At 34.7% G+C, this 12,117-nt stretch overlaps 1 protein-coding gene across 20 annotated transcripts in view; it reads right to left on the minus strand.

The window, feature by feature from the left end:
- Nucleotides 1–12,117, minus strand: part of SEC31A (SEC31 homolog A, COPII coat complex component) — a 72,008-nt gene that overhangs the window by 43,197 nt on the left and 16,694 nt on the right. For 16 of the 20 annotated variants that reach the window (XM_040237226.1, XM_040237222.1, XM_040237220.1 and 13 more), the window contains 6 exons: nucleotides 8,528–8,610; nucleotides 7,753–7,876; nucleotides 6,281–6,479; nucleotides 3,917–4,012; nucleotides 2,904–3,044; nucleotides 1,473–1,615 (listed from right to left, as the gene is read on the minus strand). In XM_040237226.1, the coding sequence (XP_040093160.1) occupies nucleotides 1,473–1,615; nucleotides 2,904–3,044; nucleotides 3,917–4,012; nucleotides 6,281–6,479; nucleotides 7,753–7,876; nucleotides 8,528–8,610 (786 nt within the window). The remainder of the gene's footprint in view (nucleotides 1–1,472; nucleotides 1,616–2,903; nucleotides 3,045–3,916; nucleotides 4,013–6,280; nucleotides 6,480–7,752; nucleotides 7,877–8,527; nucleotides 8,611–12,117) is intronic. The other 4 variants (XM_040237214.1, XM_040237211.1, XM_040237217.1 and 1 more) reach the window with 2 other exon arrangements.

Here is a 12,117-nt window from a genome sequence, read left to right on the forward strand (position 1 = left end):
TCACTAGAGGGAGAAAACAGAAACAGAGAGGTTGATTTGCTCCTGGCACCCAGTATGGTATTCTGTCTTGCTAAACTGTGGCCACTCTGAAAACTGGCAGTATAATGTAATGTTAAGAGCATAGATACAATGACCAGGATGTTTGAGTTGGAAGTCAGCAGCTGACTACTTTTGATCTAAACCAAGTTTAGCCTTACCAAGTTTCAATTTCCAATGTGTAAAATGGGATAATAGCATTTACACTACAGGTTTACTATAAGTCTTAATCAAGCCAACTTTTGGGAATTAGGGACTAATATGTATACACTGCTGTATTTAAAATAGACACCCAACAAGGACCTGTTGTATAGCACAGGGAACTCTGTTCAACACTGGGCAGGGATTTTTGTGGTATTACTGAATCCTAGTACACTGGTTGGCATGTGTTCGATAAAGAAGTGTTTAATAAATAAATAAAACCTTACCAAACATGGGAAAAATATTAAAACTTCTCAGAATCACCCCTTCTTTACTAAAAAGCTGACTGAAGCATAACATCTAAATAGGATTACATTGTGACCAGATTCTTTTCTCCTTTATGAGAAGCTCAAGGAGAGGTCACAAATTTTAAGACTTCTCAAAGTGTATAATTCCACCACACACGGGGGAAAAGAAATTTAAAGCTTTAGTTTCTATATCCCTAAAAAGGAAAGAAGAAAAAAACCCAAAGCAGTGAAAATACTTTAACACTGAAAGAGATTTGTTTCTTGTTTAAAAACACTGAACAAAACATACATAAACTCCCTGGGTACCTGAATATAAAAATCATAGAAAATCTTCACAATTACAAACTAATTTTGTACCTTGTGGATCTTAGCTCCCATGCCCCTTACAGTGGAAACACAGAGTCCTAACCACTGGACTGCCAGGGAATTCCCACAAACTAAATTTAACGCTACTAAAGTTAACACAAGACAATTCTCATGTTTTTTAGAGCATCTACACACTTACTAAATTGAAGGCAGAATGAACCACTTAATATCTCAAAAATGTTTGCTTTTAAATTAAGATAAACACTCAGAAGTAAAACAAACTTTTCAATTGTTGCTTGACATTAATGTCATGGAAGACTCTTCATAAGTATGACGAATCAAATAAAGATCAAACTGTATAATGGCCCAAAGATTCAAGAGTTGTCCCAAAGAGCTATGATTCACTAGAATTTTGATCTATTACCTATTATTTGAAATAAGTTGTAGAAAATCCATAAACACATTTTCATGTTTTTGTGATATGATTTGGCTATCGTGTTTTGGTACAAAAAATCAGATGACTATTGCTTAAAATAGAAATGAACTATTTATAGTAACTTTCGTAAGACAGAGACGGAGTAGATTCCCTAATTTTAAAAAATTATCTGATAATTCAAAGCAGTAAGTAAATACATTTTTAACAATTCATAAATCAAGCTTTTTGGAAGAGCAGCAAGATACCTGGCATGGTTTTCCAGGACACGGAGTGGAGAGGAGGCAAAGCGAAGGTCCCACATCTGGACTACTGGTAGCCTGTCATCCTCAGAGGCAAGGACCATCTGAGTGGCAACGTCAGGATGCCACGCCAACCCAGAGCAATGCATCTGCACACAGGCAAGGCTCACATCTTATCAATCACACTACTTTACGAAAAGCCAAAATGAACACGAGGAATATATGTTTGTTGAAGCAAATAGTAGAAAACATCAGCTCAGGCTTATGAAAAAAGTATTCTTACTTATGTAGTCATTATTTTATTATTTTCATTTATTTAAAATTTGTTTTTTAAAAACCCGCTAAACTATTAAATTCTATTAAACACTCTTAAACAGTGGTCTTAAACAAACGAGTTTAAGTGTTTTCAATTCAACCAACCCTTTGATACACCAAATCATTCCAGGCCAGAGTAATTCTATACCACAAATGAGCTGTCCTGTCAAAATTGTAATAAGGGGAAAAGCTTTACATAAATTTAAAATTTAATACTTTTAGAGAAATGAAGATGAGAAGATTTAAAAAATTAATACCTTTCCTCTACTTTATCAGAAAAATCAAGATAAAGTGACTAAACCAACAACTACTGTTTAAATTTTCATATGGGATAAATTAACATTATTATTGAGAAATACTTGGAAGCTCAGATCTTGTTAAGTGTTCTAGAAGGTGACTGAAATGCTTATTGTGTATTTTATTCCACTGAAACTTGTTTTAAAACTCCTGACTCACTGAAAAACAATACTTTGAGGAAATATTCTTATAAATAATGTTTTCTCATTGCTATCGTTTTTAAATTATATATGCATTCTCTGATTTAGGCAAACTCACTTTTTAAATGTCCAACTAAAAACAGTAATTAAAAACAAATTAATAAGGCAAGCCCTAAAGTGTGTCTAAATTACTTTATAACATATGATGACATAATATTAATGAATCTGTAAGGTTAAAATGTAAGGTGTTATACAATAGCGTCTACTGAGCAAGTGGGAGAATAATACCAGTTCATTTTAGCACTGCCTAATCAGAAAAGAGGAACCCAAGAGTCTGGAAACTACAGCTTCATAGTCATAAAATTACTAGCAGGGAAAAAGTTTACATTCTAGTTGCTATAATGCTTTGGAACAGCTGGCAAAGCAAAACAACTAGTGTATCATGGAATAACTCCTTTGATTAATCAATCTTTCTCTTCATCATTAATATATCCAATGTGGTTTAGTAGGGATTTTATTATCTTCCCCAAAGGGAAAAACAACCTCTCATTCCAACATGATTGGTCCCTAAGACAATAGGATTTGACTTTATAGAAATCTGATTTGTTGCCAACTCTGACAAACAATATAGGAATAGCTACAGCAGAAACAAAACATGTTTCTCACAAATCAATCACATACTTACCCTGTTACTATGATCACTAACTTTGATGATAGGCTCATTTTTTCTAAGATCCCACACAGTGGCCCGACCACTGGGACTGGCTGATGCCAAAATATGCTGAACTTGTCTGTTCCATGCAATGCAGCTGATATCTTCTGGGGGCTGTAAGGAATAAACTACTAAGAACCACTTCTCAACTGTAATCAAGTTTAACTACAAAATCTAATTCTTCTTTTTAGAAAACGGATTACTTAAAAATCTGATCTATTCCTTCCATAAATTTATTTTTATATTCTTAAGTTCTCAACATATGCAGTTTAAATCTCAGGTATATACCAATTCAAGTACTTTACCCTGTCTATTCACCAGCCACTTATTAACTTCCTGTTACAAATCAAGCACTGTTTCTTTACTTTGCAACTGCACCATGGAAGATAATGGACCACAAAGCAGATGCTAGTCAATGTGACAGACATCTAGGCAGAGCAAAAATTACAGCCTAGACCTAGAAAACCATATACTATCGTTACACTACCTCTCAGATTGCCAAAATGTTAGGGCCTGTTATAACAGCCACTCAAACTGAATAGTTAATACAGTGTAAAGAAGGCGGAGATGTCTGTTCTTTCTCAGCTTATTAGAATTATATAGGAAAGAGGGTGTGTTTCTTTTTTTAAGTAAGTTTCCTCTCTATGATTTTTATTCTGAAGTTGGATATTGCTAAAATACTATATAATGTAGAACATTATATTACATAAAATATTATACCTAAAAAAACTTTTTAAAGACTATTTTATTTATTACCACAAGTCTAGTACCTCAAACAATGCCTGGGAGATGGCAAGTACTAAATATTTACTGTTGAAGGACTTGCTGATACTCTTAGGAAACATATTTATTAACACTTGATCATGGTAAAGAAAAATCAATGACATTTGAACACTGACTTTAAACAGATATATTTTGCGTGAAAAAAACTAAGTGCAGAACAACCAATTTTGGTTCTTTTGATTACACTGAAATCAATGTAATACCTGCGTTTTGGCTCCTGGTGTCATTGGAGTTGCAAAATTATTTAGATCCCAAATGTAGATTTCAGATTCGTTAGCACCAGAGGCCACCAGATTAGTCTGCAATAAGAAAGAATTAACAAAAAAATAGCCCTTACAAATAACGAAGAGAATTCAGAATAACCCAATTTGGAGCTGGAGAGATCTGTTTTCACAGACACTGAGAACAGCCAGGGACATGGCTGGTGGGGGAGGAGGGAGAGTGGGCTGTAGGGAGAAAGTAACAGGGAAACTTACATTATGATATGTAAAATAGATAGCCAACAGGAATTTGTTGTATGACTCAGGGAACTCAAACCGTCTTGTTAACAACCTAGAGAGGAGGGATGGGGAGGGAGGTGGGAGGTATGGTTCAAGTGGGAGGGGACATGGGTAAGCCTATGGCTGAACACCATACTGTAAAGCAATTATCCTTCAATTAAAAATAATTAATTTTAAAAATCTTTCAGTTTTAAGGCATATAATTTTTGTTTAATTAAAAAAAACCAAAATGCATGAACCCCTAAAAACTATATATAACAATCTGAAATTTAATCAGTTTTCTAAAGAAACATATTGTAAAACTTTATTAAACTAAAAAAGATAACACATCTACTGCCATTTCAATATAAGACACTAATAAAATAATTAAATGGATAAATTCTTATATGGCGATTATTGCCTGTGGTTTGGATCTCTGGAAGGGAATCAGATTGTGGGAGACAAAAATAGGTCACCCTGTTGGCTTCAAATAGCTGAATGCTAAAATAATAGTGTCTATACCAGGCACTTCAAAGACAGCCTTTAGCCTCCAATTAAAATAAATAAATAAATGAATAAACAAAACTAGTTTCTGGTGTAAAGTGACTCAGTTATATATATATATATTTCCATTATAGTTTATTTTATTATAGGATTTTGACTATATTACTAGTTCCCTGTGCTATACAGTAGGACCTTGCTGTTTATCTGTTTTATATATAGTAGTTTATATCTGCTAATCCCAAATTCTTAATTTATCCCTCTCCAATCCCTTTCCCCCTTGGTAACTATAAACTTGTTTTCTGTGTCTGTCCTCACCTATTTCTATTTCATGTATGCTCCATCTTGCGCCAGGTGGTAGTATTTCTAGGTAAACTATGTTGTGTACCTTTTGGATCAAAAAGACCCTAAAATTGTGATATGAAGTCCAGGAAGACAATGAGGTTCATATACTGACCTTCATCCTTTACTGTTCACTCTCATTAATCTACTATAATAACTGACATACAACTCTGAAAACAGAGGAATTCCCTGGCAGTAGCCACCTATGATATAAGACACGAACCAAAAATCAGCAGTTGTTGGAAATTAGCTATCTAATCTAAAGAGTAGGCACCACAAACCACAGAAAATGAAGAAGCTGGATTTCTGTATTTCTATATCTAAAATATCTATTTATAATACAAGAAAAATAACTATCAAACTTTTTAAGATATTTATTTTCTGATTATACTCAAATATCCTATTAACTCAAGATTTTTATTAATGTATGCTGCTACTGCTAAGTCACGTCAGTCGTGTCCAACTCTGTGTGACCTCACAGACGGCAGCCTACCAGGTTCCCGTCCCTGGGATTCTCCAGACAAGAACACTGGAGTGGGCTGCCATTTAACATTTCTACAATTAACATTCAGTAATGTTTACAATGGCAACAGTACAAAGACTCTTAATTGCCCATTAAATTTATACTATATTTATGTATATATCTTATTATTTGATAGAGTAGTAATCTCTGACATAAATACATTTAGCCGTAATAAAACAACAGATTAACCCCCATGTAACAGTACCAGCCTAATGCTGAATTAGCACAAACTTTTTAATTTTAAAAATTATTTTATTTACTTATTTATTTGGATGCACCAGGTCTTATTTGTGGCATGGAGCGTCTTTAGTTGTAGCGTGTAGGATCTAGTTCTCTGATCAGGGATCAAATCTAGGCCTTCCTGCACTGGGAATGCAGAGTCTCAGCCACTGGACCACCAGGGAAGTAGCCTAGACAAACTTAAAAGACTAGGTTTTCAACCTCTGAGGTGCCTAAGATTTTAAAAATGTCCATAAAATGGCATGACATCTCCAGATTTCTAGAACTAAACCCATCACCCTGATCCCTTCCCTGGGGCTAGTGTATTACTCACGCTGAAGCCAGCTCTGAACTTTTCATTCTTCATACAAATATACTCACTCATCAACCTGCACAGGCACAGTTTTAGCTTTCTCCAAGACTGAGGAACAGTAGATTCATATACTTATTTCAAATAGGCAGCACGTATCTCAAGAAATATGAATAAACATCAAAAGTCTAACCTGGAAAATGTTCACATCCAATGCTCTCACTGGGCCAGTATGCTTGTCATTCTGGGCAATCACAACTTCCTTATCCCCAGCGATAATTTTAGAAGGATCATAAAGAATAATATTTCCGTTTTCACCACCTGCAATCAGGACTCCAGAGATATTTCCTTTGGAATCCATCTTATGAGGTCCCCAAATCAACTTGTGGTACCTTTAAAAGAAAATGAGCAAAAATACTCTTTTTTGAAGTCAGATAAACTTAGAAAAGAATTTGGAAATTATACATTTAAGCCTTTTCATAAATACACCAAAAACACTGCTTCTCCTCTATTCCTGGTAACTATACATAACTTGGTGAAATGGCATTTTAGTTTTTATTTATACTCATGTTTCATTTTGTAACCTTGAAGGGTACAAAAACTCTTTTGTACAGCTAATACAACAAAGTATACTTGATTTGTGTGTCAGAAGATAAGAGCCTAAGAACGGTTTTACCATTTAGAATCTGTGAGACCCTGAGCCAGTTACTTAATCTCCCTAAGCTGCTTTTAATTCATTTATAAAATAGAGCTAATCAACCACTTCCCTGGATTTTATTTGACTACAGAAGTATTCAGTAACATGTCATCTGTTAAACAGTAAAGCAGTTAAGGGAGTCATCTGAAATTTTCTAGGAAAAATAATGTATTCTGACAGTAAAAAGGTGATATCAAAATTATGTCTATTATGACATAATTCTCTACCCACTGGTGGAGAATAAAAGATTACAATTTGGTATGGAGGTGGCATGGAGATATATAACAATGGTACTGAGTAGAAAATCTGCCAGATGAAAGGCATCTGGGGTTCCCAGTACAGTGGGAGGGCTTGGACGATTATAAGCCATCCCATGGGAGATGCCATGATTTGAACTGTATTGTTAGCCCAGGTACAATCTCTTCACCAAAATTTGCCAAGGTATTAGGCTACTGAAATTAAAGTATCCTTCTATATAGCTTAAGTACTTGGAAATCTACCTATCTAAATACTTATCATATCAGAAACCATGTCAATAAAATTCTCTGTGAAATGTAATTTGAAATATACATTAGTAGATAGGGGAAAAAAGCAACCTCTACTCAAAGAAAATCACTATTAACATTTTAATATTCATCTAACTACTTTTTCTGGTCATGACTACCTTTTTCTGTAAAGAGGGAAGATTAAAAAAAGCAAAAGAAAGTAACTCTACTGTATCATGAGGAAAAAAATACTATAAACTAGAGGCTTTCCTTCTTACACACAACAGTCCGTAAAGAAAGGAAATTCAACAGGACATATATAGACACTTTTTAAACTTCTGCCTAAACAACTCATATGTTTTTTCACAAAATGTCACTAATGGTATTCCTTACAACTTCATAATGGGACACTTATAGGCACATTGGGCATCAACCACAACATATAATCAAATAATCATGGAAACTTCAGGTTGGATCTCATACCTGTGAGAAGAAGAGAACGTGGCACAAGATTTCATATCCAAGGATGGATCAGAAAGGTCTAATTCAAATATCTCAAGAGAAGCACTGGTACTAAATGTTGCATCCAACTGCTGAGCAGATGTTCCTACAGAAAATATATTCATGTAACTACACAGGCAAAAACAGACAGACTCAGAGAAAACCATAGAAAATAGAAATTAAATGCATGCTTTTCAATTATCTCACTCATGAATGCTACATTAACGACTGAACTCTCACCACGTATACCACTGAACAGATGCTTACGTTACTACAGCACTAAGATTCCGAAGCAAAGCTCAGATATGATGTTTGTAAGAGTCAGTAGTACAATTTTTTAAGTCTATAGATAAAATCTCTGAAAGAACAGTTCCATGCTTATAGTCACAAATGATATAATTTCAACTCTATATAAAAATGGAGCATCAAAACTGTTGTTCCTTCATTCAAATTGGTATTGACTTCTTTACATTTTATCTATTGTGCTTAATACCAGAGGAATAAAGATAGAGCATGGTCCTGAAGTGAGGAAGACACTGTAAATGTAATAGACCATGATTAACACTATGCTGTACAAGCATATGGGAAGGCCGCTGAACTCAGCAGACAGGAAGGTTGCACGTATCTCGTCAGGAAAGGAGAGGTTTTCTAGAGGAGCTGAAGCTTGACCTGAATCTTAAAGGAAAAGTATAAATAAGTCAGAAGTGGAAAAGAAGAAATTAGGTGACTCATACTGTCTTCTCTCTGTTGAACTTACCTGTAGCTAGGTAAATGGGATGATTCTGTGCAGGGCTCCATGCCTGCATGGCGGTACGATCTACTTCCTTTAACTTCATCCTGCTAAAGAGAACATTTCACATAGAAATATAATAGGTAAGATGGAACATTTATTAACATAGAAATATACTGGACAAACCAATATATTAATAGTAATGTTGGAATGCCAATAAATCAAACTGGTTTAGGTATCATTTGTTGGGAAATGTGGACCATTTGAAAGAAACTTGTTAAATTATTTTGAGACAAGTATAGGGCTATTCTGTTTACAGATTATCATCCTTCAGTTGAAAAATCTGTCTGGAAGGAAATGTGCAAAAACAGGGATAGCATGTGGTTAATTAGCCTTGGCATACAGTATGCTTCTCAGTCAAGATAAGACAGGTGGCAGTGTAGCAGGGCTAAGGGAAGGCACAGAACAAACAAGGTGCATTTTCCTGGAGCAGGACTGCTCAACAATAAGAGCAGTTTGACAAACTGATTTTAAATAAAGCAGACTAAGACAGAGGTGAATACAGCAAACCCAAAGAATTTTAAAGATAAAGCAGAAAAAAAAATTTAAATGGTCACTCCAAGCTACAATCCCATATGCTATTATTTTATATATTCTATGTGAAAGTTACTTTGGTAGAAAAACTCAGGAGATACTGCACTACAGTATTAAAAATATCTTTGTTGGACTTTCCCGGGTGGTCCCATGGTTAAGACTCCATATTTCCAATGTAGGGGGTGCAGGTTCAATCCCTAGTCAGGCAACTATGATCCCACATTCTGCCAAAACACCACCAACAGAAACAACTTTGTGATTTTACATAAATGCATTCGCATGGCACAGTATTCCACTCTCAGATGTACCCTAATTTAATTAGTCTCCTACTGAGGAACACCTGAATTGTTTTTGAAAGGGAAAGTCACCCAGGAGTGTCTGACTCTGTGACCCCATGGACCGTAGAGTCCATGGAATTCTCTACACCAGGATACTGGAGTGTGTAGCCTTTCTCTTCTCCAGCAGACCTTCCTGACCCAAGAATTGAACCGGGGTCTCCTGCATTGCAGGCAGATTCTTCACCAGCTAAGCCACAAGGAAAGCCCAAGAATACTGGAGTGGGTAGCCTATCCCTTCTCCAGGGGATCCTCCTGACCCAGGAATCGAACTGGGGTCTCCTGCACTGCAGGCGGATTCTTTACCAACTGAGCTATTATTCTTACAAACAATGCTGAAATAAATGGCCACACATACATGTTACTTCACTTATGGACAAGGAAAGCTATAGTTTTCCAGAGGTAAAACTGATGGTTAAAGAATACAAGTAATTTTAATTCTGATGGATACTGCCACTTGAAATATATCCTGGTATACAGTGTATTGAATATGTTCAAAGTATGTATTTTTTATTACTTCAAAATCATTTATTGAAATTTTTTTCTTACTAACTTTAGATACCACCTTTATCATGTACCAACTTCCTGTATTTATTTCTAGATTTAATATTTAGGTTTATATTCCTGTACATATCAGGATATAGGCTAAGTTTACATTTCAGTATTCATTTACATTTATTCTGTGATTACCATTCCTTATGCCCGTGTATTTACATGCTAGGCATGTCACTGCTTTAAATACTGAGGCTTTACATGAGCATGATTTCAATAATCCCCACCCATTTTCCATGCTATTTTTTGTTTTTTAACTACATAAGCAATCAGAAAATTTTTAGTCTAATTCCAGAAAAAAAGAGCATGTTAGTATTATTTATTGAACCTGTACCAAATTAATAAATTAATTTATGGTGAACTGACAGAATGGTGAATCTTCCTATCAAGAACATGTCTTTAGAGTTAAGCCGTCTTTTTTATTTTTCAGTATTGTTTGAAATTTTTTGACATGCTGGGTTTGCTTACTCCTAAGTATTTCACCTTTTGGTTGGTTTGTAAACGTGGCTTTTTTTCCTTCCACTATTATGTCTATGATCTCACTGTTAAATGAAAGCTAATGATTTCGCTACATTAATTTTTAATCCTGCTTTCTTACTGAATTCTCTTTCTGGAGTAGTGTTTCAGTAGATTCTGGTGGGTTTTCCACATATATATTCACACCATGTGCCAACAGAGCCAATCTCCCCATTTCACATTGTCACTCCTCTGATATCTTTCTCTTGTGTGAGCTAGCCAGGACCAACAGTATCATACTCACAGCAGTGATGACAGCGCTATTTCTTGTCTTGCCCTGTTCTGCAGTGGGAAAGCCTACTGTATCACCAATAGGCATGGTTTTGGAATTTGAGATATATATATACATACATTTGTACAGATAAGTGTGTGTCCACACAAACTTACATCTGTACAAGTAAATAAATATACATATGTATGCAAACATGTATGTGGAAATAGCCACTGATTACTATCTTACTGAATGCTATTCATAAAGACTGGGTGTTACATTTTGTTGAATGTTTTTTCATTAGGTAATTGGAGATGACCATATGATTTTTCTCCTTCGGTTTACTAACAAAACAAAGCACGAACAGATTTCCTAATACTGAATCATCTTTTCATACCATGAGTAAACTTCTCTTGTCCATGATTCTACTACAGAGCTCCTAGATTTTGTTTAAAAAGAGTTTCATTCCTAGAGTCCTAAATGAGATTTAATTGACAGTTTTCCCCTTTTGTACATTCTTTGTCAGGTTTTGGTATCAATGTTATACTTGTTCATAACAAATGTGGGAGGTTTTCTTCTTTTCCCATGCTCTGGAACACTTTCAATAACAACACTGAAATTACTATTTCTTTAAGGATTTACCAGAATTCTCCTATGAGATATCTGGGTCTGGTGTTTTGAAGGGAAGGTAAGTGGTAATTTTCTCTGTTTCTTCTATGCATATTGATCTATTTGAAGTTTCTTTATCCAAGGTCATTTTTGTAAATTATATTTTCCTATGATATTCCTCTATTGTACTCTTTTTTACAATCTTCTAATTTATTTGTTTAGACTCAAACATAGACTCATGCTTCTTCTAATTTGTGCTGTGTGTGGTGATTAGCCCTTATGATATTCATGTTTTATCCCACCCTCCTTTGAAAAATTAGCTTAGCTAAGTGACTTACCTGCTTCACTGAGTATTTATAAAGAGTCAAATTTTGGATTTACTTATTAGTTTCATTTTTTAAAAGTTTTCCTAACTTTTTAGTTAAATGCTTCACTTATTCATTTTTACTATTTCTTTAGGCTTTGAATTTTCCCTGAGCACTGATTTGTTGTATGTTTCTGGTCCTATCTTTGTAACTATAATTTTAAATAATTTCCATTTAATACCATTAATCCTTCATTTCTTTACATAGTTAATTACTATGAGCACTAACAGAATTAGCTTATATAATCTTACTGCCTCTCCTGCAGTACACAGTTATAATCATTAGTATTATCTTTCTCAGTGTTTACCTTTGTACTGTTAAATACACTTATACGTCTACTAACTGATTTGTCAGCTTTAAATGATGTCCTTTGACTCCTAGACATTACAGATTAGGCAATCCACAAAAATTTATTCTACCTCCAATTTTCTTCCT

The sequence above is a fragment of the Oryx dammah genome, unplaced genomic scaffold (assembly GCF_014754425.2).
Source record: "Oryx dammah isolate SB20612 unplaced genomic scaffold, SCBI_Odam_1.1 HiC_scaffold_3, whole genome shotgun sequence".
Lineage (NCBI taxonomy): Eukaryota > Metazoa > Chordata > Mammalia > Artiodactyla > Bovidae > Oryx > Oryx dammah.